Source organism: Sander vitreus, chromosome 2 (assembly GCF_031162955.1).
Source record: "Sander vitreus isolate 19-12246 chromosome 2, sanVit1, whole genome shotgun sequence".
NCBI classification, from domain to species: domain Eukaryota; kingdom Metazoa; phylum Chordata; class Actinopteri; order Perciformes; family Percidae; genus Sander; species Sander vitreus.
Genome location: NC_135856.1, coordinates 8,391,314 through 8,417,983, shown reverse-complemented (window position 1 = coordinate 8,417,983; position 26,670 = coordinate 8,391,314). Strand labels below are relative to the sequence as shown.

The 26,670-nt window shown below is 39.7% G+C and overlaps 1 protein-coding gene across 1 annotated transcript; it reads left to right on the top strand.

Annotated features, from left to right (window-relative positions):
• Window positions 1–1,155: 1,155 nt before the first annotated feature.
• Window positions 1,156–25,259, top strand: gtf3c1 (general transcription factor IIIC subunit 1). The gene is made up of 41 exons (XM_078275831.1): window positions 1,156–1,600; window positions 2,063–2,266; window positions 2,473–2,649; window positions 2,767–2,922; window positions 3,748–3,844; window positions 3,921–4,044; window positions 4,208–4,387; window positions 4,518–4,633; window positions 5,766–5,818; window positions 5,913–6,292; window positions 6,438–6,509; window positions 8,562–8,695; window positions 9,792–9,910; window positions 10,010–10,163; window positions 10,695–10,798; window positions 11,266–11,387; window positions 11,693–12,013; window positions 12,204–12,349; window positions 13,189–13,286; window positions 13,379–13,475; window positions 13,979–14,162; window positions 14,283–14,379; window positions 14,970–15,102; window positions 15,190–15,277; window positions 15,398–15,474; window positions 15,808–15,916; window positions 16,010–16,152; window positions 17,266–17,408; window positions 17,645–17,729; window positions 17,840–17,955; window positions 18,056–18,115; window positions 18,207–18,300; window positions 18,558–18,730; window positions 19,681–20,343; window positions 20,896–21,038; window positions 21,930–22,034; window positions 22,127–22,416; window positions 22,975–23,389; window positions 23,471–23,615; window positions 23,734–23,920; window positions 24,733–25,259. The coding sequence occupies exons 1-41, from the start codon at window positions 1,380–1,382 to the stop codon at window positions 24,943–24,945; spliced, it is 6,738 nt and encodes a 2,245-aa protein (XP_078131957.1). The 5' UTR covers window positions 1,156–1,379; the 3' UTR covers window positions 24,946–25,259.
• The last annotated feature ends 1,411 nt before the right edge of the window (window positions 25,260–26,670 follow it).

Sequence of the window (26,670 nt, the reverse complement as noted above, 5' to 3'; positions counted from 1 at the left end):
TAGGGTCAGTTTCAGCAAATATGACAGAAAGTTAGTCTTACCTACTGCACCTTTAAGTTTGCCAGTGAACCAGCATGTACAACACCACGTACCTTAAACTGAAGCAGCTAAAGTAATTTCCACCAATCTATAATTATTGTACTAAAGTATTTCCATTGTGTGCTACATTCTGCTTTACTTCATTACAATTCAGAAATAAAAGTTGGTGACTTGAGTTGATACTTGTCTACTACATTTAATTGACAGCTATAGTTACGTTGCAGATAAAGATGACCTAAAACAAACTTGTTTGTCAAAATTTTAGATTGAACTGCTCAAGTAGTAACCCTAAAAACAATTACCAAGTAATATTGGTGTAGCTGGATATTGTACGAGTGTAATTACTCAACCATTTCAGAGTAATTGCTGAAATCATGTACAGGCAGTGATGGAAGAAGTATTCAAATAACTTAAAAGTAAAAGTAGCAATACCACACTATATAAATACTCTATTACAAGTAACGGTCCTGCATTCAAAAGTTTACTTAAGTAAAAGTACAGGATGTTTAGCAACAACATTTGTTTAAAATATCAGTATGATATTATATTATTGATCATAATGAATTAATGGGTAAGTTGTACTTACATGTTTTATCTAATTTGAACTTCTTCATATATTGTTGGTGAGTTTAATTTCTAATAATGTATGACAAATCATGTAAAATCTAAATCTGAAAAGTATAAACAACAGCTGTAAAATGAATGTAGTAGAGCAAATAGTACAACATTTTGCAATGAAAGGTAGTGGAGTAGAATAAGCTGAAAATGGATATACTCAAGTAAAGTACAAGTACTTCAAATTTGTACTTAAGTACAGTACTTGAATACTTGTTACTTCCCACCACTGTGTGCAGGATATAAAGTAAACACTGGAGAAGCTAAGAAAACATTTTTAGCAGTATTTGTACTGTAAAGCCATTTACAAACAACAACAACAACAACATTTGTGTGGCGAAAAAGTATATTGTTCATAACAATAAAACAACCCATTTTAATGCATCAATGAAGACAATTCAGACAATTCAGAAGCTGTGCTTCAACTCCACCTTGTGGATTTTGTTTTTGTAACTACAACGTGAGGTCAAAGTTAAAATATGACGCAAGCACGTACGCAAACTACAGACACACAACTAGTTGGGCTTAACGTAGCTAGTTGGAGGGAGCATTTTGTAAACGAGTTTGTCTTAATTCGTTTAATTAATGAATTAATGCAATTATCTGATGCGAAAGAATTTCAGTACGCGAATTACTTTTTTAATAACCGGTGAAACTAGCTAGCTAGTTGTTGATAATTTAGCATGTTAGCTAGCTGACAGCGTTAGCCCATTCGGTGGCATGCTATGGATGCGTTTAGTATAGTTGCGGATGAAGTGGCTTTGGAGGGACTGGATGGAATAACTATTCCCTCTCTTTGGATACGACTAGAAGATAGAAAGCCCAAGTTCCCCCTCAAGCTCGACGACTGCACCAAGGAGCTCATCTGGAAGTCACTTATCAGCAACACCGACCTGAAATTCTATCAACTCCCGAAGGAGAGACAAGATATTGAGCTGTTTGACAGGTCAGTTTATCGTTCTGCTTATCATGAGAGGCTCAACCCAATTTTTTAATAACCTAACCCAGAACAATCTCCAGGTTATTCAAGGTAATCCACACTGTAAACATTTTTAGTGGGACTATTTTCTTCCAGAGAAACACTCAATTAGCAGTTTCACAGGCCCACCCATCTTTAATTAATGCAGTAATAAAAGTTATAATGTCAATCAATGTCTTAGTCTGTTTCAAAGATATGTTGATACAACGTTATGGTCATGTTGGAGACTGCAGGTTGTGCTGTTCTTGTAAATATGTACAGTATAAAATCCACACTATCAGAAAGATACACTATTTTTCCAAAAGTATGTGGCCAAAACTTGTGCGAACTGGGTACATTATGGGTTTGCGAAAAATGTTTGATATAGGGTGTATTAAGAAAGACATTAATGTTTCCGGTGCCTTTGTGTTATGTTTTATGGGTTTTCAGGTATAAAGACATTGACCCAGAAACAGGCATTGAAACGACACAGACGTTTTCTGACACACGTCAAGACATCTACCCAGTCCATATTATTCTAGAAAACAAGGATGGGATACAGGGCTCATGTGCCCTCTTCAAAGAGAGGATGGACATCACTGAGCATGTCCGCTCCAAGACCCCATTACTCAACTTGCAGGAGGCTTTGGAAAGGTTTGTTTGATAGAATGTAAATTTATTCAACACCTATTCACTTTTTTCACTTCAAAACTAAGACATACAATATCAAAGACCACAAAAAAGTTATTCGGTTAATTTAAAATGTCTTTATTTAATTTAAGAGTTTGGTGCAACTGTAGTTTTGTCCTGTGTTTCATATTTCATATTTTCATCCTTCTCTCTTACCCGTAACTCCTCAGATATGGCCGAAAGCTTGTTGTCGTGGCGTCTCAGGTGCTGCGATTCAGGACCCTCATTGGAAACGAGAGCGATCCTGATTTGAAGCTGAATGACGACTCTTACTGTGTGTTGGAACGAGTAGGCCGAGCTCGATGGCAAGGAGAGCTACAGAGAGATCTGCACGGATGCTCTTTCAAGTAGGAGACACCTGCAAAATCATAAAGCACAGTGTCCTCTCTGCTCTTTGTTTACCCTGTGTTACACGCAGCGGTTTAGGTGTTCACTGTCTAACAGTCAGTGTTGTCTTTCAAAAGGATCGATGCTCGAAAGTTGCACTACATGAGGAAGGCTCTTGTCAGACATGGACTCCTCAGCATGCAGTCTTATGTCACACGACTAAAGGCAGGATCACAGTCAGGACAACAGCAACACTCCATTCTTCTGCTGCTCAAACGCTTCCATGTAAACAGGTCTGTTCATGGTCTGTGTCTCAACACTGTTCTGCTATTGTGCACATATAGAGAAGTCAGTGGGGGGGATAGCTTGCTTTCCCTTCTTTAGTCTCCAATTTGTTAAGTGAAGTCAAACCTCAGTACTTTTTAGTCATGCTAGGTGTAGCTTTAAGGATGGCAATGTCGACCTGATGGTCTGCCAGTCACCCACTTTGGTGCTGAAATATCTCAACAATTATTCAATGGATTGCAGTGACATGTTGTACAGACATCCATGATCCCCAGAGGATGAAGCCTAATGATGATCCTTTGTCTTTTCCTCTAGCGCCACCATGATGTGGCTTTGTGTGAAATATCTCAAAAACTATTGGATGGATTGCTGTGAATTTTGGTTCAGTGTAATTGTGTCCTGATGATGAATTGTAAATCATTTTGGGGATCTCTTAACTCTTCATCTAGTGCCACCATTTGGTCAAGAATGTGTCAATACTTTGGTTCTAGACCAAATGGCTGCAAATCTAATGATCTACCCGTCAGCTTCAGCTGTATTTTGTGTTCGGTACTAATTAGAAAATGCCAGCATGCTAATATGCTATACTGAGATGGTGAACATAGTAAACATTAGCATGTTAGCATTGTTATTGTGAGCATGCCAACGGTTGCATTTAAAGTTTTCAGTTGAATGTGTCTTTTCTCAACCATTGAGATGCTACTTTAAGGCATACTCTTTGCAATACTGAAAATGTTCATAAGGAACAAAGCCAATGCTTGTTTACAAATCTAGTATTAAGATTTCGGAGCACCCCTCGAAGAAACTTCTCTTAACCCCCTCTGCTCTTTCAGGAGGACTAAGTATGACATACTGATGGAGTACGTGTCCAACTTTCTCCAGCAGTCGCCTGGTCAGTTTTCCACTATGCTGACACTCAAAGAACTACTTGTGAGTATCTCTCGGTGAGTGTCTGTTGGTGTGTGTGTTTGTCTTCTCTTTACGGTAACTGTGTGCTTTCTTGCAGAATGTAGATGACAGTACTTTTAAACGTGTATTTCAATACATGCGATCTGCCAAGTTGGTTGAGTATTGCCAGTTCCCTCTGGAGGACTTAGATCCCAGCGCCGGGCCCTGCACCAACAAAAAAGGTAATCCATTTGATATGGTAAAAATAAAAATACAATACAATCATTAATGACATTTGTTGATTTTTATTATCGATATTAGTAATTGTTATGGTAGGCAGTTTCTTATTTAACAGCCCAATTTGAAATGTGCATTTTCCCATAATCATTTCACTTTGTTCTCCAGGGAATAAAGTGCTGGTGCGCTGTTTGAGACTGTTAAAGCCGTATGCAGGAAAAGGCGTCGCTGAGGATGACGACGATGAGGACGAGGACGAAGAAGATGATGGTGGAGCGAGAAGAAGAGCTCTCCCTTCAGAGGGGCGAATCATGGAGAACGATATCCTGTCACAGGCCTATCACATTGGTAGGTTATCTTACTGTCCATGTTTACAAAACAGATTGCAGGGATACTGTGCGTCAGTTAAATAAAATGGATTCATTTGGCAAGGCTTCATTATTAATTCTTTTCTGTGTCCTTTTTGGCTGTAATGCAGTAATATCCTGTGGCCCAAAGGGAATCCCCCAGACGGGTATCGGGTCAAGGATGAACGTCGGTAAGCTGGAATCTCGTATGATCTGCCGCAGGCTTGAGAGGGATGGAGTGATAAAGGTAAGACCTATGCTGTTACGTTTCTCTTGCCAACAACATACATTTGCTCCCTACCAAAAATACTTTTTCTGCATGTACTATTTCTTCCTTTCAAAAACTGCTTAAAACTGCAGTGAAGTCTAAACCAGTGAAGTCTGTTAGACTCATTTATTTGCACTTAGAGAGATTGGATAATATTCAACATAATAGGATGTTAGTTTGTAAATGCAGTCACGTCGGCAGCAGGTTCTCAATTGTCGGATATGTTTGGGTTTCCCACCCACACCACTTCCACCAGAGGTCAAGCACCACAAAGAAAACACCTGCTGAGTACAATGCTGTGATAAACACCAGAGGCCTGTACTACAAAGCAAGATCAACATGCCCTGGATTTATTTCCATTACCCGACTCCAAACCTAACAACCGCAGTCCTAACTCCCGTCCATATTATCTTTAATAAACATTCCCATCAGGGAATGCCAAGGGGGTTTTCGGTCTTTAAATGTTTTAACTTGTATGAGTCAGTCTCTCTCTCTCCCCCACCGGTTGATCTCTAATCTCCCTCTCTCTCTTCCCCCCCCCACCGGTTGATCTCTAATCTCCAACATAACCTGCTCCCGATACACAAAACCCTGGGTTGAACCTGAAGTGACCTCGGTAACCCTAAATCTTGCTTCGTAGTACAGGCCTCTGGTCTGATTGAATCCATGAAAGTTTGTTTGGTGTCAGTTGGGAAGCTTGTGGATCTGTTTGTTTGAGTGGAAAATAGTTTGTTTTTTTCTGGTGAACAATGGGCAATACACATGCAGCAGTAACATTTTAATCTTGGATAAGGCTGCTAATGCTAATATAGCAGTTACCTTATGTAGGTCACTCTTTTTTCTCATTTTTCAACTGAGGAGCAAAACATGCCCCTTGGGAAAAAGATCCGGTTATGCCCTGTACATACTAATCAAATGAACTGGACTTTGTTGTCAGATGTGAAAGCCCCCTTCCCTTACAGCATTATATACCATTACATTTAAAATTTAGATTTGTTACCTGCAGAATTTTGTATAAATTTTTTTAATTCAGGGCTATTTAGTTACATTGTAAAGGGTTTCCATTTTTCTGGTCACTCATTGTTTGTGTGTAATGTGTTTTACCCTGCAGGGATTCATGGAGGACGAGGGTCGGCAGAGGACTACAAAATTTATCAGCCATCAGTGTGTATTGCTATAAACTAGTGTAGCTTTCTAAATTCTTACTTTACCACCACATCATATCAAACCCTGTTGTATTGCTCACTTCTCATGACAGATGCTTTGGTGTGAGTGATAAACTCCAACAGTTCGCTAAGGAGCAGGAACGGAAGAAGCTTCTTTACTCTTCTGCACCACAGACATCAGATGCTGCGCCGCCCACCCCTAAAACACCATCAATGTCTGCAGCAAAAGACAACTCCAAAACTCCTGCAGCAAAGAAGAAAAGCAGAAAGAAAGAAGGTAGCGGAGGAAACAAAGATACAAAGGAGGCTAAGCAGACGTGTGGCGATGGAGAAGAGGGTACACCAGATGAAGGCTTGGTTGGAAAGGGAGGGGAAGTAGGAGGAAACGGAACGACGGCAGGGGAGAACAGTAGCGTGGAAACTAATCAGACACAACCTGAGATCCCCATTGTACAACTCACACCAGCTGAAAGTGAGTACCCATTAAACCTTTGCAAATTTCATAACAGAAGTTACTTTAAAAGGACTTTGTGAGCTAAAATTCAACTTCATAACTGTGACCTGTGATAATCGTGTTGGTTTAATAACTCTTTATGTTGTCCAACCTCTTCACTCAGGTGAAACTCCTGCCTGCAGCAACTCCTCCACCAGTGCGACACCGGACTCGGTGTCCCCCACTCCCACAGCAGGTAATTTGCAGAAATGGGCCTAAACACACTACACTTCATCCAAACTGCGGCAACAGTCAAACGGGAGATAATCATCTGTGGGTAAAGCAGTCGCTTCATCTCTCGCTTCCTCTCTTTTCCTTCTGTCTTTTTCCGTGAAACAACGCTGATTTCAGGTGCGGTCGGAAATGTTGGTTTCCTCCCCCGCCGCATATTCGCTCAAAAAAAGCTAAAAAAAAACTACTGGGCAGCTTCCACGTATGACTGTAGAACTGTGTGAATGTGACAGGTGGTCATTGCAAATGGGAAATTGTTCTCAATCGACTTACCTGGATAAATAAAGGTTAATAAAAAAAAAAATATAATAAAAAAGTATGTTTAAGACATAAGCCCGGAAATATGTTATTCTTATTTACTCGGATAGACCAGTCATTAGTCATGAACATTACTTTATAATGTTACTACAACCAAATCTAATCTAATTTTAACTTTAACAGAGAATGAAGTCTCTCTCTTATTAACCATACAGTCACCCACTGTGCTGCAAATGAAGTGAATGGGGCATGTGCAGAATGTGTTCATTAAAGAATGTAACTAGGAGATCCATATGCCATCAACTGTGGCTCCTCTTTGATGATTTTAATGAACTATGTTGAGAAGATATCTCATATATATATGTAACTGAAGTTTGGGCAGACATGATTTGGACCTATTTTGAGCTCTGACTGTACCATCATTTAATGTTTCTATCATCTAATCATATCATGACAAAGTTATCTTATTGAACTATGACATATGTTGATGTCCTGGTTCAAAGTTCACATGGCTTGTTGCCACAAAAATCTGCCACAGTATGAGATAAGAAATACTTGAGAATATATATTTTTAATAGGGCTGTCAAAATAACGCGTTAATTTCTATTAATTAATGTTAAAAAAATTAATGCAGATTAATCCATTCCACATGGACGTTTGCATACAGACGAAAATCTGGTGCCACTGATATGTCAGCGCTTCTCTCTGTTGCTCTGAAACAGACGTTACAGGAAACACAAACACCGCTGCATGTGACGCTGGTTAACACTATACTCAACAGCAGCTAACGTTAGCCTACCGCTAGCTAGTTAACACTATACTCAACAGCAGCTAACGTTAGCCTACCGCTAGCTAGTTAACACTATACTCAACAGCAGCTAACGTTAGCCTACTGCTAGCTAGTAGCTGGATTAAACACGGTTAAAATGCTGACAGTTAACGCTAAACGGTGTAAAGTTTGACTGTCTTTTACTGTAGAGGATTCAACACCGGGATGTAACAATTTGCAGCTGCAGTCGGAGAAACAACACAGACGGTGCGTTCAATGAAACTGGTAAACTACAGCTTTGTGGTGCATTTGTAGTTATTGTAAATGTCCTTTTCCTATCTGGTTATTGTTTTTGTCGTTCAACAGCAATTTACTAGTGAAATAAGGTATTGTTATACATTATTATTAAATCATTTAATTTTGACCATATGGCCTTAGCAATAAACAAGCCGTTCTTTAATGTCACCAACTGTTGTTTAGTACCCTTTTTCTTTTCTTTTCTTTTTTTACTTTCTTAAAAAGTATCGGTTCAGGCACCGTTAATTATGTATGCGATTCATTTCGATTAATTAATCACAGAGTATGTAATTAATTAGATTAAATTTTTTAATCGATTGACAGCCCTAATTTTTAAGCTTGAATTCTGCCATTAAAACAACAAACCGTTTCAATCAACGGGACAAGCATTGTTTTAACTTTTTTTTAGATTGAAGACGTCATTAAATGCAGGTTCACATTGACAATAAGATAATACTTTATTTGTTTATTTGTGTTAATATTAATGCATATCGTCACTCCTACTTGTCTCACCTTTGTCTGACATATCAAAGTGTTGCCAGACCTAATTTACAGTCAACAAAAATGTGACAAACCTTTGTATCATTGTGTGATATTAGGATTTCTACCGTCTTTTTCCACGATATATATTATATGTGTGTTTTTCCTTTGGTCTGTTCAATCATATTTAATCCAGACTGTCTCTTCTATCAGAACAAGTTCGAGTTGAGGACGAAGATTCCAACTCAAGTACTGCCAGCACTTTGCCTCCGAGTGAGCCGTTGAACGCAGAGGATAACCCGGGGGAGAACAACATTGTGCTTGTTAAAGATGTTTGCAAGCCGCGGGTCAGTCTGAACAAGTTGCTTTCAGTGTTTCTCGTTTCACTGTTTGGTTCCAGCTGTTTGAGATGAGTGTTAAAAGCAGTGGTGCACTGTAACGAAGTACATTTACTCAAGTACTGTACTTGAGTACACATTTGAGGTTCAGTCTTTTCTTTTCCAGCCACTTCCTACTTCTACTCCGCTACATTTCAGAGAGAAATATTGTACTTTTTACTCCACAACATTAATCTGGCAGCTTCAGTTACTAGTTACTTTTATAGATTAAGATGTTTGCAGACAAAACCAACATACTTTATAAAATATGTTTTACTATAAATTAAACTAAGTACAGCTGAAATGATTAGACGATTAAACACAGAACAGTTTGGATCGTTTCCAGTTTCTAAAATGTGAGGGTTTTTCTGCATTGAGTACTTTTAATACTTTAAGTACATTTTCCTGATGATACATACATACGTTTACTTAAACCTACATTGTGTAATTTTTTGAGTTGATTCTTAGCAAAAACCACTTTGTTATTTTCACAAATATGTGCTCATTCATGCGTAATTACTTCTACCAACTAATCAAAGTATTCTCGTAAGCGTAGAATCTGCCATTCAGAATACATTCGAGCGTGTCGCTCGAATGACGGCAGCCATGTAGCGCCTCCATCTTTCAAATAATTAACCAAAGAGGGACATACCTCCGCCTTTTGTCCTCTTACACTCAGTGGCACCGTGACGAATGCAAGGGGGAGATTACCCGCCAGGGAAGTGAAAAAGAGAATTAAAACGGCAAAGCAACAAGACCAAAGTTAATATTGGAGTGGCTAGAACCGCTGCGTGTAAACGATGGAGATACTAAGAGCTAATTTCGGGTTCGGCCACCGTAGGAGTTAAAATGCGATCGGAATGGGAGGGGCTAGAAAGTAATATTCAGGTGGTTGTCATATACAATTTCACCGCTAGATGGGAGAAATTCTTACACAATGTAGCTTTATGTAGCATTTGCAATGCAGGACTTTTTACTTTTTGCAATGTGGTAATAGTACTTTTACTTAAGTAAATGATCTGAATTCTTCTTCCCACCAAGTAACAGTTGAGTTCACCCCCTTTAGGTGAAAAGAAAATACAAAAGGGCTTATGAGAGATCTCATGAGACGTACCGCCTGCTGAGGAGGAAGAACCTGATCGTCGAGGCTGTCCGAAGCTTCAAAGTCATCGAGGGTCTTTTCCCGTCAGTTTGTCTTCAATGTGATCGGTTCATTTCAAAGCATTTTAATCTCACAATAAGAGAGGGAACCCAAAATGTCAACATCAACTATCTTTTCTCCAGGCTACAGAAGATAATCAATGACGACGAGAAGCAGGACGGATCCAGCTCAAAGTGCTGCAGGAAGACTATTTTACGTCTCGTCGACAATCTGTCCAGAGAAGGCTTACTTAAGGTTTACAAGACCACCGTCATACAGGATGGAATCACCAAGAACGTAAATGACACGCATCACACCTTGATGGTTATATTTTCAAGCCTGTAGTCATTTGGAAGTCGTTCATTGCTTCCACTGAAATTATTTTTTTAATAGTAGTTAAAAGGAATAGTGTGACATTTTAAGAAATACGCTTGTTTGCTTTCTTGCTAGAAACTTGGAAGATACATTTGAGATGCAACTGTCAAGTTGTTCTAGTCATAAATCAAAATAATAAATGAATATAAATTGTGAAAGTGTACAAGGGCTTAGAACGATATGATGGAAGTATATGATGGCCATTATCACACTCACTTATGTCTCCTAAGTTGTCTCCCAATTTTTTGGTCGATGCCATTTGTTACGCAAATTTAAGAGGTTAAATGACTACTGCTACTATGTGAGGAAATGTATCTGTTAAAAATGATGCATAATTGAATGTATTGTAAACATTATATTGTAATACCTTTTAATCAGTGTATCATACACAGTCATGGTGAGAAGAAAAGAGATCCTGCCCTTTGTTAATTTTTGACATTCTTCCTCATGCAGGTTGAGATGGTCGTTCATCCTTCCATTCAGCCCAAAGATGACGCAGTGAGCCGAGTCATTGAACAGGTCCGCTTCAGAATCTCCAGCTCTTCCGCAGCTGTGCGGTGAGTACGAAGTATAGAGCAGGAACGTGTCTTTTACATTACATTACATGTCATTTAGCTGACACTTTTATCCAAAGCGACTTCCAATTAAGTGCTTTCAACCCTGAAGGTTCAAACTCCAGACAACAAGTAGTAAGTGCAAGTACATTAGCTTTAAATAAGCAAAACTACAAAGAGCCATATGAAAGTGCAGCTTCAAGAAATTGAATTATTTTTTTTTATTTTATTTTTTTATGTTTATCTGAGGTGTAGTCAGAAGAGATGTGTTTTTAGCCTTCGGCGGAAGATGAGTAGGCTTTCAGCCATCCTGATGTCAATAGGGAGCTCATTCCACCATTTAGGAGCCAGGGCTGCAAACAGTCGGGATTTCGTTGTCAAGTGATTAGTTGTCCCTCGCTGTGATGTCTTGTATCTTGCTTCTTGACCAGGCCTTCTGTTCAGCTTTGTCTTTCCTTTCTGTCCTTTAGTCTGCAGCTCGCCGAAGAGAATGCCAAAGAACAAGGATCAGGGTCTGACGAGACGAACAGCAGCCTTTCTAAAGCCCAAAAAGGAGAGAAGAAGAAGAAAGACCAGTTCAAGCCCACGACAGGTTCTGTTCCACTGCATATTAGAAGAGCAGCAAAATGGGAGGAGATACGTTGGTCAGCATGGAAGTCTGGGGGGCTGTTTGTCAGGGTCACAAAAATACCAAACTGTTGCCACGAATTCAGGTCCCAAAGAAAAAGAGGAGTTTTGGATAAAAATTTGGATTTCAGATCTTGCCGCTTTGCCCACTTTGCTACTCTATTTAAGTTTTTTTTTTGACTGTATTGATATCCACAAGATCAGATTTCATTCTCCTCTAAATCTTTCGCCCCCATTCATGTTTTTTGTTCTTCGTCTCTATTTTTATAGTTCGGGGATTGGGAAAGACCTTTGGCTTCCAGCCTAAGATGCATCGCCTGCGTCTTGTTCATAACTTCCTCTGGTATCTGATATACGGGCACCCGCTCAGACACAACTCCACTGACTCCCACTCGACCGGCATAACACCAGCAGACATGAACAGATTAGATCCTGATGCCAAACACCCAGACAGCCACGAGAAACAGGATCTGAAAGACTCTGTGGACCCCCAAGCTGCAGATTGTAACTTGGATGTGGCATCATCCGGCGATGAAGAGGAGGAGCTGAAGGATGTATCAACACCTGGTCGCTCTCAGTCTCACCTGAAAGGTGAGAGGGCAATGAGCCGACCATTTCTGTCCTGCATACTGTTAGATATAGGGAATAAAGGGATGCAATACGCATATTGTTGTTTTATCTATTGGGATAAGGTTGCTCTTTCAGAGTAGGTTTTATAAACAGTTTCCCAACTAACCATCTTGATTTTTTTTCCTGCAATCTTCTGCCTGTCTCTGATCAGTGTATGCTGATGAAGAGTCATGGAAGAAATTCATACCTCCTGTCCGTGTGCACAAGGAGTTCGGCAGCGGCTGGGCGAGGGTCGGCGACCTGCTCCTCTGCCTGCCTCTCTCCATCTTCATTCAGGTCATACAGATCAATTATAAGGTGAGGAAATCCATTTTGTTTGGTTTTAAAAAGGATGTTCTGCAGTTCATCCCACTTACCTTACTTCTCACGGACAGCAGTCAGTGTCAGATGTACTGTTAAAATGTATTCATAAATATAAGATACACACCGCCTGTTTCCTTATAGTGTTCAATAAATCCACTGTAACTAAAGTTTGAGGCCTCAAATCACTGAAATTGGTCTTCAACCAAAGAAATTATAAGTCAACTAAAACTCAACATTCAGGCCAATTCATTTCTTTGTGGGATTAAAATGTACTTCACCTGCAGATTTTAAATTTAACTGATGAATTTAATCACAATGCAGTCTCAGTCTGCTTTAGACTGATTGTTGGAATAAACAAGACATCTGAAGACGTCATCTTTCACCAGCCAAGTGGACTTTAATTGTTAAAGGTTACCTGCAGGTGATATACACTCAATGTCCAGTAATATTAGGTAATTCAGTCTACCATAGTAAGGCAATTCATCCTCCCTTGATAAAGGTTTTAATGTTGTTGTTGTTTGTTAAAAACTGTTTTAGAGAGTTGTTGATTCAACTTTACTATTTTTGGTACTGTTGAACTGTATTGAGTTATACTAATAATAAGATATTATTCTATTATTATTTAGCCTGTTCTCATTGATAAATAAATGGGGGTGGACAAATTATAACATATACAAATAGGTGGACCCAATAAACTGAATATAAATTCCATTATGCCTCATTAGACAGTCATGAGTTCTTGTTGATGGCCTATTTCTTATTGCACAGCTTGCAACACATGAAGAAAGATACATTGGGTACATATAACCATATTTGCTGACTTGTGTCCACAGGTGGAAGGACTGGAGGATTATCTCAACGACCCTGTAAAACAACACCATCTAATTAGAGCGCTGCCCGCCAGAATGAGAAGACAGCTGCTCTTTAGACGGTGACTTTCTTTCTTCCTTTTTTATCTCTCTAAATCACAGTATTCCTGTAATTCTAAATGGAGTGTTTATGTTTTTTTTGTATATATATAAGGAAATACATATTCTCATTTCATGAGAACCTGCAAAAGTTGGTCTACATGGGTCTGCTGCAGTTTGGTCCTGTGGAGAAGTTCAAGGAGAAAGACCAGGTATACACAGTAACCACATCAAGTTACATCACCACCACCCACCCCCCCTTTATTTTATTACAAAACCTATGTAGAGCTATACAAACATACAAGTAACATATAGTTCAGCAAAGTTTCAAATAAAATAAAACAAGACAAATTCATCTTAAAGCAAGAATTACAAACGATATCAATTGATAAACCTAAAAGGGGCTTAGTTATACATCAGATGTTTGTGCGGGTTTAAAAAAAGACATTTGTTTTCATTTTTTTGTTTTCTAGTAAAATCAATCAAATAAAATTCTTAGTCCAAAAAGGCTAATCAGGCTAATAGAGTATGAGAAGTTGACTTTACAAAAGAAACCAGATGTAGTAGTAGAAGTAGGGGAGCAATCGGTATCTGTAGTTGATTCTGTCTTAAATCAAGAAACGGAAGCTCTTTATTTGGTCAAAGGAGATCAAAATTAAGTAAATTCCCTTTTTATTTGTCTCATATTTTTGTCTCCATATCTGCACTAATCCAGGTGTTTTTGTACCTGAGGCGCAATGCCGCCATTGTTGACACCACCAGCGCTGAGCCTCACTACTGGCTGGTCACAGAGTCACAGGACAAACCATTTGAGAGGCGCCAGTACGCATTTAACACTGCTGAAGATGTAGAAAACTACTGGTTTGACCTGATGTGTGTCTGCCTCAATACACCACTGGGTACATGCGCGCACACACACACACAAAGCAGAATCACTCACAGCACTGGCAATCATATGGAAATGTATATATTTCACTTTTTGAAAATATGCCTGTCTGTCTTTGTTTGTATTTCTTTAGGGGTAATCCGCAATAAGAGAAATGTCACCGACGAAGTAAATGATCCTTCCTTTGTGCATGAACGCAACGTGTTCGTAGGATTGGCATACCTGCTCAAGTAAGTGGAGTGTGATTCCTCTGTAAGGCAAAGCAAGTTTATTTGTATGCCGCCTCATAATAACAAAGCAATTCAATGTATGATATAAAAGAAACACAAGCCAATATCAAAAGACATACATAGAATTGAAAGGATAACAACAGAGTAAAATAAAATGAGACAAATCTAGCAGTAGTATAAAAATGACAGTACAAGATGTAAAGGCCAGTTTATCCAATTAGCATAATGACCATAAATGAAGGTGTCCCTGGCCGTAGTTTGGGCAACCCTATGATAAAGGGTCTAAATGACTGTACATTTTATGACATTTGTGTCACCCTAGCTCCAATATTGACTAAGTTGTAGCTTGTCATTAAATAATACAGTCACTATGAGATAACGAATCAGCTGTAAACAACATGAAGTCATTTAACTTACTCTACCAGTTCTCTTTTTCATGTCTTATAAGATAACCAACTCAAAGCTTTTACCAAAGAAAACAGGTTAGAGAAGTACAAATACAGTTCATCACCAGTGTGTTATAGTAGCACTGATGTATCTGTGTATCTGTACACACACACACACACACACACACACACACACACACACAGGGGCAGTCGTGAAGCGTGTGACGACGGGTCGATCCCAGGAGACGGTAAAGGAGCAGGAGGTCTGGACTCTGAATTTTTTGCTCATCTTAAACGCAACTGGTTGTGGACCAATCACCTCCTTGCTGTCAAAACGGTATGTAACAGTATGTATGTGCATGTACACAGGGACAATATTAAATATGGCCTAATGTTTGTGCACATGTATCTGTTGTTTTTTTAGACCCCAAGTGGTATAGAGGCGAAGGAGAATAAAATCCGACTCAAGAGTCTGCTGAGTAAAAATGCTCTCAGGATTGCGCTTAAAGCTGGTGAGTTGCTCCTGCATAGAACATAATGAAATTCTTTCTTTTTTAATTCATTGTGTTACCTCATTCGACAATAGATAGTGACTTAACAGACATTTATTTAAATAAATGTGTGTGCAACAGGGGGAAGTACTACACCTCGTTATGTGACTGCCAAGCGACCACTGACTGCCAAGCAACCACTGATAGAAACTGTTGAGGTATGAGTTCTGTCATTTTCATTTCTTTATTGCTTCATTATATATTTATATACATTACGTTTTTAGGTGCACCTAGCTAAAACTAATGTAGTCTAATATAACAGTCCTGCAATAAAGGTTATATTGTTCAGTTTTAGTGGAAACTGTTTTGGAGAGGTGTTGATTCAACTGCGATAGTTTCGGAAGATGTAGTTTGTGATGCTGTTAGATTGTACTGTTATGCAGAGGTTTTTCTTTTATTTAGCAAACCCTCTTTGATATAAATGGGCTGCACAAAATAATAGAAAATGAGGCTACAGACAGTGTTTCTTGTTCTCATATGTTTATAATCAGGTGGGTATTGAGCCTGCTTCCAGAAACCAGCAGGTGGTCGGAGGAAAGAGACAGAAAAGGAAGAGAAGCAAAAAGGAGGTCGTCAAGGCCCCACGCAAGAAGAAGAAAGGTACAGCGTGAGCTTAAAAAAAATCACGCATTTGACTGATGGACTAAAGACTGAAGACCACTGACAGATTGTGTTTGTTTTTTTGCCGTAAAGAGCCCAAGAAGCGCCTGCCTGCCCACGACGAGGCCGACCACCGAGCTTTGAAGAGGATGACCAGACAGAGAGTCTACTGGTCTGTACAGGAAGACTCCCTGATGATGCTCTGCAGTGTGGCCTCACAACTGCTCAACAGCAAGGTACGCACACACAAATACATGGAGAAGTGTGTTGTCTAAATGTGTTGTCATTCCCAACCTTTGCATGGACCCATGTCTACCAGTTATGGCCAATTGAACCAGATTGATTTTAATGATCTCATGATTTTTTTTTTTTCTTGTTTTATTTGAATCATTTTTAGAGGTAATTAAAAAATTGTGGGGAAAAAGATAAAATAACATGGATCAAAGTAATGTCTTAAAAACTATATTTGGTGCAACATTAATATTATTTTGCTTTCTAAACTTTTAATCATCTAGCATAGTGGCCCCAAGATAAATGTGATTAGTCACAAGATGATTAAATAATTGGAAAGAAATTAAAACAGATTTCTGCTACACAAACTTATGTTTATTTATATTGCAGCTTTTTTGTTGAAATACTGGCTAACGTTATCTCTTTGTAGCTTCTCTCTAACGCCAAGTGTACACAAAGGCATAACCCGAAACAAGGGATCAGTAGAAGACATTGATTTGTTTTAAGGGGTCACATGCCAAAAAGGTCAGGAACCACTGATCCAGTTTAGTTTATTTGATTTTGGTTTATTTGATATGGACATCACAGTAGCATTAGAATTGTAACACATGTATGCACAAGAACCAGACGTACTATGTTTAGTGTTTGTAACGACAAACTAATTTACATCCGTCATCACTTGAGGCTTTTGTCTGAAATGTAGCAAAGCTGTCCGGTGAAAACCATGTATCTCCGAAAAATCATCTTTTCATGTCCTTTCTTTTCGGCTTTGTGAAACTGCATATTTAAGCTAATACAATGTGTTTTAAAATGGTTTATGTAGCCTAAAATGGCAATGCCGGATATATGTATTCTTATATGTATTATATGATATTGAGTAAACAATGTGAAAGGGGTTGCTCGTAGTGATGAAGCCACAACTTTCAGTTATCAACTGACTCTGCAGCTTCCCAAAACGCCCCAGAAATATGTTTTAAATTGTGACATGAACAGTTACATTATTATAGATGTTTTGAACGTACAAAGATTGCACAACATTTTGATGAACATTAAGTTATGAGCACTTGTGTGTGCTTGTTTGGATCAAAACATCACTGCGTGTTGTTAATGTGTTGCAGCTGAAAAGGGCATTCGTACCTTACTGTCTGGTAAGAGACCTGCTCCAAGCAGAGTTTGAGATATCAATGGATAAAACATCTCTCGCTGTCGGGCGTCGCACACGATACATCCTCAAAAACCCTCAGACGCTTCTGAACTACAGGTAGGTAGATATAATAAAAACACACATTTAGGGCGCCCAGATAGCTCAGTTGGTAGAGCGGGCGCCCATATGTAGAGGTTTACTCTTCGACGCAGCGGGCCCGGGTTCGACTCTGACCTGCATGTCATTCGCCCCTCTCTCACCCCTTTCATGTCTTCAGCTGTCCTGTCAAATAAAGGCCTAAAATGCCCCAAACATAATCTAAAACTGTGTTATTCATCAACTGTGTGTTGCAGGATCTGTCTGGCTGAGGTGTACCAGGACAAACCTCTGATGAGACTGTTGGAAGCAAAGCAACCTGCAGATCCAGACAATCCAGAGGTGTCTTTTTGTTTCGTTGATGTTATTGTTGCTCTATTTTTTTGGTTCCGAAAGCTTGACGTTTGACTTATTATTTCTTATATAAATATCTCTGCCTGTGTTGTTTTTAGGATTGTGGGAAAGCGTTCTCTGAGTATGCCAGGCTGCTCAGACAGAAGTTCAGCGCTGTCTTTCTGGGCGCTCGCGATATGATCATGCCTGACACGAAACATCAGCTCTTCTCGCGGTAAGAAGAAGAAGAGGAGGCGGTTTGACGTGCTGATTTTAGACCAGCAGTGATGGCTGGGTGCAGTTTGTGATGTAACGGCTGTTTGTGTGCATTACAGGTTTAAGGTCTCGGCAATAGAAGATGGAAGGCGGGTGGGATGGAAAGACGTTCTCAGCTGGTGAGGATTCAGTTAGAGTTTCTTCTACTGAATACATTTTATTTAATGTCATGGTCGCAGTTAATTGTTTGCTTGTGTGTGTCCATTGCAGCACAGATGACATTCATGCCATAGTGTTACATAACTTGATCCAGAGCACTCTGGCCATGACCAACATTCAGATGAAGTCGTCAAGATCCTTTCAGGTACGGCCATCTTTAATTTACTTCTCCTTGTTCTCCAACTTATCTGAGTAGCACCTTTCATGAGCAGAACTTAACAAAGTGCTTTACGATAAAAACTAAATAGGGCAGCAGACATAAAAAAAAAAAAAAAAAACAGGCGTAGAAACGCCATAAAATGGAAATTAATAAGAAATTACATGAAGTCTGAACAGGAGTTTTTTTTTTTAGCTGTCCACAGTGTCCATTTGATCTGATTATCCATCCGTCTTCTTTCTTAGACCTTCCACATGTACAGTAAGTATAACCAGGAGCTGCTGTGCCAAGTGTTTGTACAATGCAGGAAGAGGGGTCTGGTCAACCGCCGTCGGGTCAATCAGCCGTTTGGGCCGAAGAAGAACCGAGCACTGCCCATCCTGCCCATGTCCTACCAGCTGTCCCAGTCCTACTACAGGTACACACATTACTGCGAATACTCAAATCACACATATATATATATATATATATTTATTTATTTATTTATTTTATATTTACTAGGATGTCTCTTGACAGACATTATCTAGTTTACTAAACATACCTGGCCAAAATGTATCATTGTAGCATCTGCAAAAGACCACGTGCAGTATTACATTTTATATTGATGTTACTGTAGATGAGCGCTACTTTTTATTTGCAACATTTGCTGTTTCTTCACAATTAGAGCTCCCACTTTTTCGAATACAGGATAACATGTACAATCTTATACAACAACTGAATATAATGCAACCTGCAAATTAATACCACCTAATTGTAATACACTTCATGGCAGCCATTAGCAGGATGTAAAGAGCAATTTAGGCCTTTTTGTGCAAGAGCTCATCTAGGAACCCAGGAACCTTTTTAGGAACTCTACCTACATTTAATACTCCAGCTTTGAGCACTGTGCTGTAGTTCCTGCCTTCTATAAGTCACTGCTTCATGGGGAGTCATTTCCAATCAAAAGCCTCAAAACTGGAACATCTTCTATACAACGTTCATTCAGACTAGCAATATTAGGACATGGGAATTTATATGAATTTTATTGATTTTTAGAGTGGTAGTTTATGTAGCCAACTCTTCAGATAAATGTATAAAGCAAAACAACCAAGAAAACCAAAAACACTTTGCAGATCTTTGTTACTTTAATAGTGTGCTTAATGCCTTTTCTGTTCATTTCAAACTCTTCTTACAACTCTTCACGTCTCTTTTCTAATATTGATTCAGACCTTACAGCCTGCTTCTTGTGTTCTGCCTGAGTTGAGTTCCTGGGAATATTTGGTCAAAACATTTGGTCTTTTGTTAGCAGTAATATTTGAATCCTCGCACACTGTGTACTGTTTGATTGCAACGCTTTTTGACCGCGCCTCTCCCACTCCGTCCTGACAGGTGTTTTTCGTGGCGTTTTCCGCACTCACTGTGCACTGATTCCTTCCGCTTCTTGAGGACTCTAATTAACAACGGGACGGGAGAAGACCTACCCTTCATTGCGTTCTACCATGAACCCGAGAACAGGTCAGAGAACGGTGAGGAATTGGCGAGAAGAGCAGGGTCAGAGAGGGAAAGAAAACGGAGCGAAAGGAAAGAAGATGGAGGAAAAAGACTGGCAGCGAGCGAACCAGAGGCACAACCAGAGAAGGCTGACAGTGACTCCACAAAGGAAGGAGAGAGAGACCAAAGTAAAGTTGAAGGAGAAGAGATGTTGATGGAGGTGAGCAACGAGAAACCTGAGGCGACAAACAAACCAGATGAACAGAAAGACCCAGAAGATTGCCTCATAGCTGGTTCTGGTGAAGATCCGTCCAGCAGAGAGCAGACCGATGATCATCAGCCCAAAGATGAGCCGCCAGGAGTGGCTGCTGCCACGAACGCGGCATCGGAGGAGCCTCCAGATGTGTCGGACATGCTGCGCTTCTCTATGGACTCTCCCGGTGGAGCCTGTGTGGTCGCCCTCAGCCTGATGTCTCTGGGACTGCTGAGTGTGTACCTGTCCATTCCTAAACAGATGGTGGTGGTGGACAGCAACATGGTGGACAATGATGTAGTCAAGAGGTGAGGTATAATATGTGTACTGCATGTCAATTTATTTATAATCTAGAGGAGATTGTCCGGAGTAACAGGGACTCTAAAGAGATGTTGCTAAAGAGCACCTCAAATTGAATTTACCTGCATTGTCTTGGGGAGGAGGCACACATCTCACACAGGATATTTATAACCTGTGTGTATAAGCTGAGATATTTCAAAACCTGGTCAGATAGCGCACGCACACACACATATATGTAAGTAAACTTCAAGTGGCTGTTAGGGGTTTCACAGTCATCAGAGAACAACATAATGAAAACGCTGGTGTCAAATCACTTCACTCAGATAAATGACGTAACAGTTAAGCATAGGAGGAGATACCGTATGTGTGTGTATATATGTTCTATGTCTTTTTTGTGTCTTTGTTGATGTCCTGTCATGAGCACACCGAAGCAAATCCCTAGCAACTTGTGCTCAACGATGCGTTCGCTGTGATCGTTTGCTGCTTTTGATTAACTAGCCAATGGAACAATTTCAAGTCCGTGTTGAAATATAATGTTGAGGTAAACTGTGGCTTTTCAGTATGGCCGCCGCTCTGGAAGAGGAGGACGACGACGATGACGACGGTGACGACTGTGAGGGGAAAAAAAGACTGGAGGTGAAGTCACATCAAGCGTCTCACACCAACTACCTGATAATGCGCGGATACTGCTTTCCTGGCATAGGTAGAGTTCAAATGTTTTACTTACTTTTCTTAGATAAATGTTTTTTCTGCTTACGTAATGTGTGCATTTGTCTCGCTTGTCTCTGGTGGAGTTTTTAACCTCATTTGAATCTAAAAAAATCATCTTTGCACTGATTAAATTGAATCATTATCTTTTATTTAATCTAATGTGAAGCAATATTTAAAGCGTAAAAAAACAATTTGGTAACACTGACTAGTTTTAGAAGCTAATGAAATGATAAAACATATTGAACTATATATAAACAAGGTCATTTAAAGTGCACAAACACGGAGGTGTCTCAATACATTTTACATTTATATCAAAAGACAATAGCAAATGTAAATCATATTATATACCAAGTCATATTAAAACAAGCAAGCTTTATAGCTTATTTAAATTTGACTTGAATATGGAGAAAAAAATAAGCCTTTGATTTACTATAAAAAGTGCTCTTTTGTATATTTACATTTAAAACTCAGACAAAGTCAATTAATTGATTAGTCAACTGTCCATCAAACAAAACATGCTACACAATCTCTGGTTTTAGCTCCTTTTTCTGTTTTATATCATTGCAAATTTAACATCTTAGTGTTTAGTGTCGTTCAGACACAATTCATTGATTATTTAATCAAATTAAAAAAGATAAATTTTAATAAAGATTAATAAAAGCGGCCATGGGTTCAACTCCGACCTGCGGCCCTTTGCTGGATGTCATTCCCCTTCTCTTTCCTTTCAAGTCTAAGCTGTCCAAATAAGGCCTAAAATGCCCAAAAAATAATTAAAAAAATAAATAAAAAAGAGATTCATTTGTAATGAACAGTATAGTCATTTGCAGCCCTATTCAGATTTGTAAAAAATAAAAAATCTCTAAAATGTTGTTTTTGTTTCTAGTAAAAATACGTAACCTCAACACCACTGATAACATCGTGGTGGAGTCGTGTATTATGAGGTTGCAGCTGCGCGACATACCTGCTCACAACGTGTTCAGTAATGAGAGTAAGTACCAACGCATGTAAGACATTTACAAACACTGTTTCATCTGCAGAAAATAACTCTATTTGTTTTGTTTTTTCACCCTTCATTTTTAGACTCTCCACCACTGGACTTGACTAAATGTGGTCCATCCCTGCTGCCCTCCATCCTCACCCACTCCATCCGTTCCTCCTCCTCTTCTCCCAACAGTGTGAAGGAGTGCGAAAGGCGTTTGATTCAGCAAAGAGGATACACTCCTCAGGACATTGACGCATGTGCTCAGCTCCGGAGGAGTTTAAAAGCAGCTGGTGAGAGTGGTTTGGAAATACATAACCTCTATAAGACTCACTTACACCTGGAGGAGCCACAGTCTGGACGCACCAGGAGCCTGCAGCAGTACATGAAGGTAAGCACATTTATGTGTTAAGACCGGAATCTGACTGTTTGACATGTTTTACCATATAAAAAACATGTATTTATATTACAATATTATACCATAGAAATATATGAATTCAGTAAAAAACTGCATGTAAAATATACAGTAACTACAAAATAAAGCTGAAAATCAATCCATGATTACTGCACACACCTTGTAATTAGAAAAAAAAAATCAAATTTGATGAACCGGCATCTTGGTTATTCAGTTTGTTCTCCTGCAAATGAGGCAGTAGCCCCCCCTTAGTTAGCATGTCAAGCTGTGTGTCCCCACCAAGCCCCCAGGAACGGTCCTGGCTTTGGCTATGGAGGTAGCGCTAGCTTGCTACTCTCGGTGCCAAGCTGGTTAGCCGCACATGCTAAAGTTTATGCAGCTTATGAGTAGATGCACTGTTGACTCTATTCCTTACAGCTTTGCTCACAGTTTTGGTTTTGGAAAGGCAAATTCCAAATACAGAACGATCAGTTTCCTATTTTCTTCTTTTTCTGTGGTTTTGCCTGATTTTAAATTTTTCCCTTTTTGCCTCAGGAGTTACAAGAAGAAGGCCAGGTGTTACAAGTCGGGGGTTTGGGTAAACGTTGGGTGCTGATGCAGCACGCTGATCCATGGCTGCTGACCGTAAACTCCAAGCAGTGGTCCCAGTCACGCTTCACATCTGACCGTCTCCCCTTTTTGGAGAAACCGCACAACATCCCCTTCATGCGCAAAGGCAGGCGAGGCCGACAGGACTCGGAGGAGCCGCCGGCAAAAAAATTGGCCGTGGACGGACAAAAGGGCGAGGACAGGCGGGACGCAGAGGGGTTGTCGAGTGACGTAACAAGAGAGAAACCTAGTGAGGAAGATCCGCTGGAAAAGCAGAAAGAACGGACAGATGATGGAAGTGGAGACACATTGTTGAACATGGAGGAGGAGAGAGGAAAGGAGATGCCGCCTGAGGAGGAGGAGGAGGGAGGAAAGCAGATGCAGCCTGAGGAGGAGGAGGAGGAGGAGGAGGGAGGAAAGCAGATGCTGCCTGAAGAGGACAGAGAGCAGGAGGCAGGCAAGGAGAAGGTGGAAACTGAGAAAAGACAGGAAAAGAGAGATCGTAGAGTCAGAGCGAACAGAAGACCTGATGAAAGAGAGGGAGAAGCACGCTGTCCACCGACAAGGCCAGCTAACGTTGATAATGGGTAAGTGCAGACTTAGAGGGATTGATTGACTAATTATCTTAGTGCAGTTAATTTTGCATTTGTCTTTGATGTGCGTCACCTCTTCCTTCTCCCTGTTTCCAACCTTTTCTCCTCACAGTGAGAATGTGAGTTTCATCAGCCGGCCGTGGCGCATGGTTGACGGCAATCTGAACCGACAGGTGTGTAAAGGCATGCTGGAGGCCATTTTGTACAACATCATGTTCCGACCCGGACTCACGCAACAGTCACTGGTGGAGCATTACAAAGATGTGTTGCAGCCAATGGCGGTGCTGGACCTGGTGCAGGTAAACGCAAATACTCTCACCTACACTAGCTCACATGGCTATCAGCTGATAAACTCGTCTCCAGTAAAAGAGAACTCATTCATGGCTCATTCATGCCTCAAGTAATTATTAGTAATTAGTAATTTTTTTTAACAACACACAAACAGAATTGGGTTTATTGGCCAGTAGGTTTACACATAATAGAAGAAAAAAAATACTATATAAAATATGTAAGATAAATCTGTTTTAAAAAGAAAGAGCTGTACAGTTTTGTGCAGAATTGTGCAAATTATTGACCAGGGATTGTGCAAAGTTCACAGTATTAAGTGTTGTATGAAGTAAGTATCAAAACATTGAATAGTAAAAGTAAATATTAGGGCTGCACGATATGAGGAAAATATGCGATAACGTTGTAACGATACTACTTGCGATAAATGAACAGATATTAAAGTGGACTCAGTTCTGCCTTGCTGTTGCTTTCAGTATTCTTCTAAAACACAACAAATTGCTTGTTAAAATGTAAAACAAATAAAAGGAAATCATTTCTAACATTCTTTTATTGAACAAATTGAACATAAAAGGCACCACTTAAAAAAGAATGAGTTGCATTTTAATTTGCAGTTTTCTACTGATATTTTCTTTCAACTAACACGAAAAATAGCGTCTATCGCGATATGTTGCAACCTTTCACGAAATGTATATTGCGCTAGTTGATATTGCGAGGACGATTTAAAAAAAATGGTATACTGTGCAGCCCTAGTAAATATGATCTTTTTTAATGTCCTATAGAATATATATATATATATATATAACCCTACCAGTCTCCTCCACAGGCACTCATCGACATTGGCTGTGTGACAAAGAAAACTCTGGTTAAAGCTCCTAAACCCTCGCTGTTCGCCCGCTCGGTGCCCCAGAGAAGCAGTGAGACAGACGTGAAGATTGAGGAACCAGACACGACGTTTTATGAGCCCACCATCAGCTGCTGCCTGCGGCTCAGTCAGATGTTACCCAACGAACGTCACTGGAACAATTGCCTACCATGAAAGCAATCATGAGCCTTACCTGGCCTGACCTGATAACATATTATGTACATAATAAGGCTTTTGAAGTTCATGCCTAAAAAGTTGTGTCAACGATCAGACACCTAAATAATTTAATTCTAGAAACAGTGTCACGTCATCAGGTTCTCTGACAGATTTCATTTCTGGTTTTACAGAACAGGGATTTCTTTGTACATTTTCTTAATGGATTTTTTTTTTTCTTCTTACTGTTTGTCTTAGAATTCAATTAAGTTTTGTGTTCCTTTTTTGTGTGCTAGTTAACTTAAACTATTAATAAATAAAAATGCGTTACATTACATTCTTGACTTATATTTGTGTGGCCAGTGTGCCAGAAAGGAGTCTCTGGCCAATTATTGAACTTCAGATTTAACTCCTCAACGTCTGAGGCCATAGTAAAAAAAAAAAATAGTGAACTTTCTTCAGGATGGAAACCTATAGCTGAACCTGGTGAAGAAAGTCTTAGGGTCTTTACAAGTTAAGAAGAAGGCATGCCTTTATTTATCCCGCAAGGGGAAATTCACATTTTTTTCCTCTGTTGGTATAGTTGTAGTTACACACATTACTAACAGCCCTGAAATACACACACATGCACATAATACTGCACTAATGGAGAAATGTCAGAGTGAGGGGGCTGTACATGGATGAGAACCCCTCCAGCCTTGCTTAAGGGGTATGGTATCTAATCACCTATGTGTTTGGGCCTCGTGCATCTTGCATGTAAAATGGCAATTGAAGCCGTTTGGTAGCTAGTTTCTGCAGAGCTTGTTTTTATAGTCAGGTAGCCTAATTTATTGATTCTGATTGTTTTGTATTCACTGACATACAGTATCCTCCAATTCTCTGAACGCTTAGAAAGTTAGTTGAAGTCAGACTCTGTATGACACCTAGTTCTATTCTGGTTGTGTTGCTCTGCTATTCTTTTCCAAGCAACAAGTTTGAATGATACAACGCGGTTGGCGCGCCCGGGTAGCTCAGTTGGTAGAGCGCGCACCCATATATAGAGGTTCACTCCTTGACGCAGCAGCCGTCAGTTCGACTCCAACCTTTGCTGCATGTTGTTTCCCCCTCTCTCTCCCCCCTTTCATGTCTTCAGCAGTCCTGTCAAACTAAAGGCCTAAAATGCCCCCCTCCCCCCACAAAAAAAATATATGTATACATATATATGTATATAGATAGATTTTTTTTTTTTATTGATCCCAAAAAATGGGAAATAACGGTGTTCAGACACACAGCACACATACAGAGTAAACATTAAATAATAGGAAACAATATACATGAAATAATAGAATACTACACAAGCAATATTTAAAATATATACAATTTGGAAATAAAATGTACAACTGTTTCAATAGATACAGATAAACATAATGTGCAAGTTGGGGAGTAAACATGTACAACTGTTTCACTAGTAATGATAGGATGTAGATAAACCTATTGTGCAAGGTGCATTCAGTGCAGTTGTGATGTATACGAGTCTTATCTCACACTCAGTGATGAAGTGTTAAAAAGTGTAATTGCCTGTGGATTGGAATGATTTCCTGTAGCGGTCCGTGTGACATCGAAGCTGTCAGAGCCTCTTAGAGAATGTGCTCCTCTGTTGGACCAGCGTGGGGTGGAGAGGGTGGTCGGGGTTATCCATGATAGATAACAGTTTGTTCAGTGACCTCCTCTCCACCACAGCTTCAAATGTCTCCTGTTTGCTCCAAT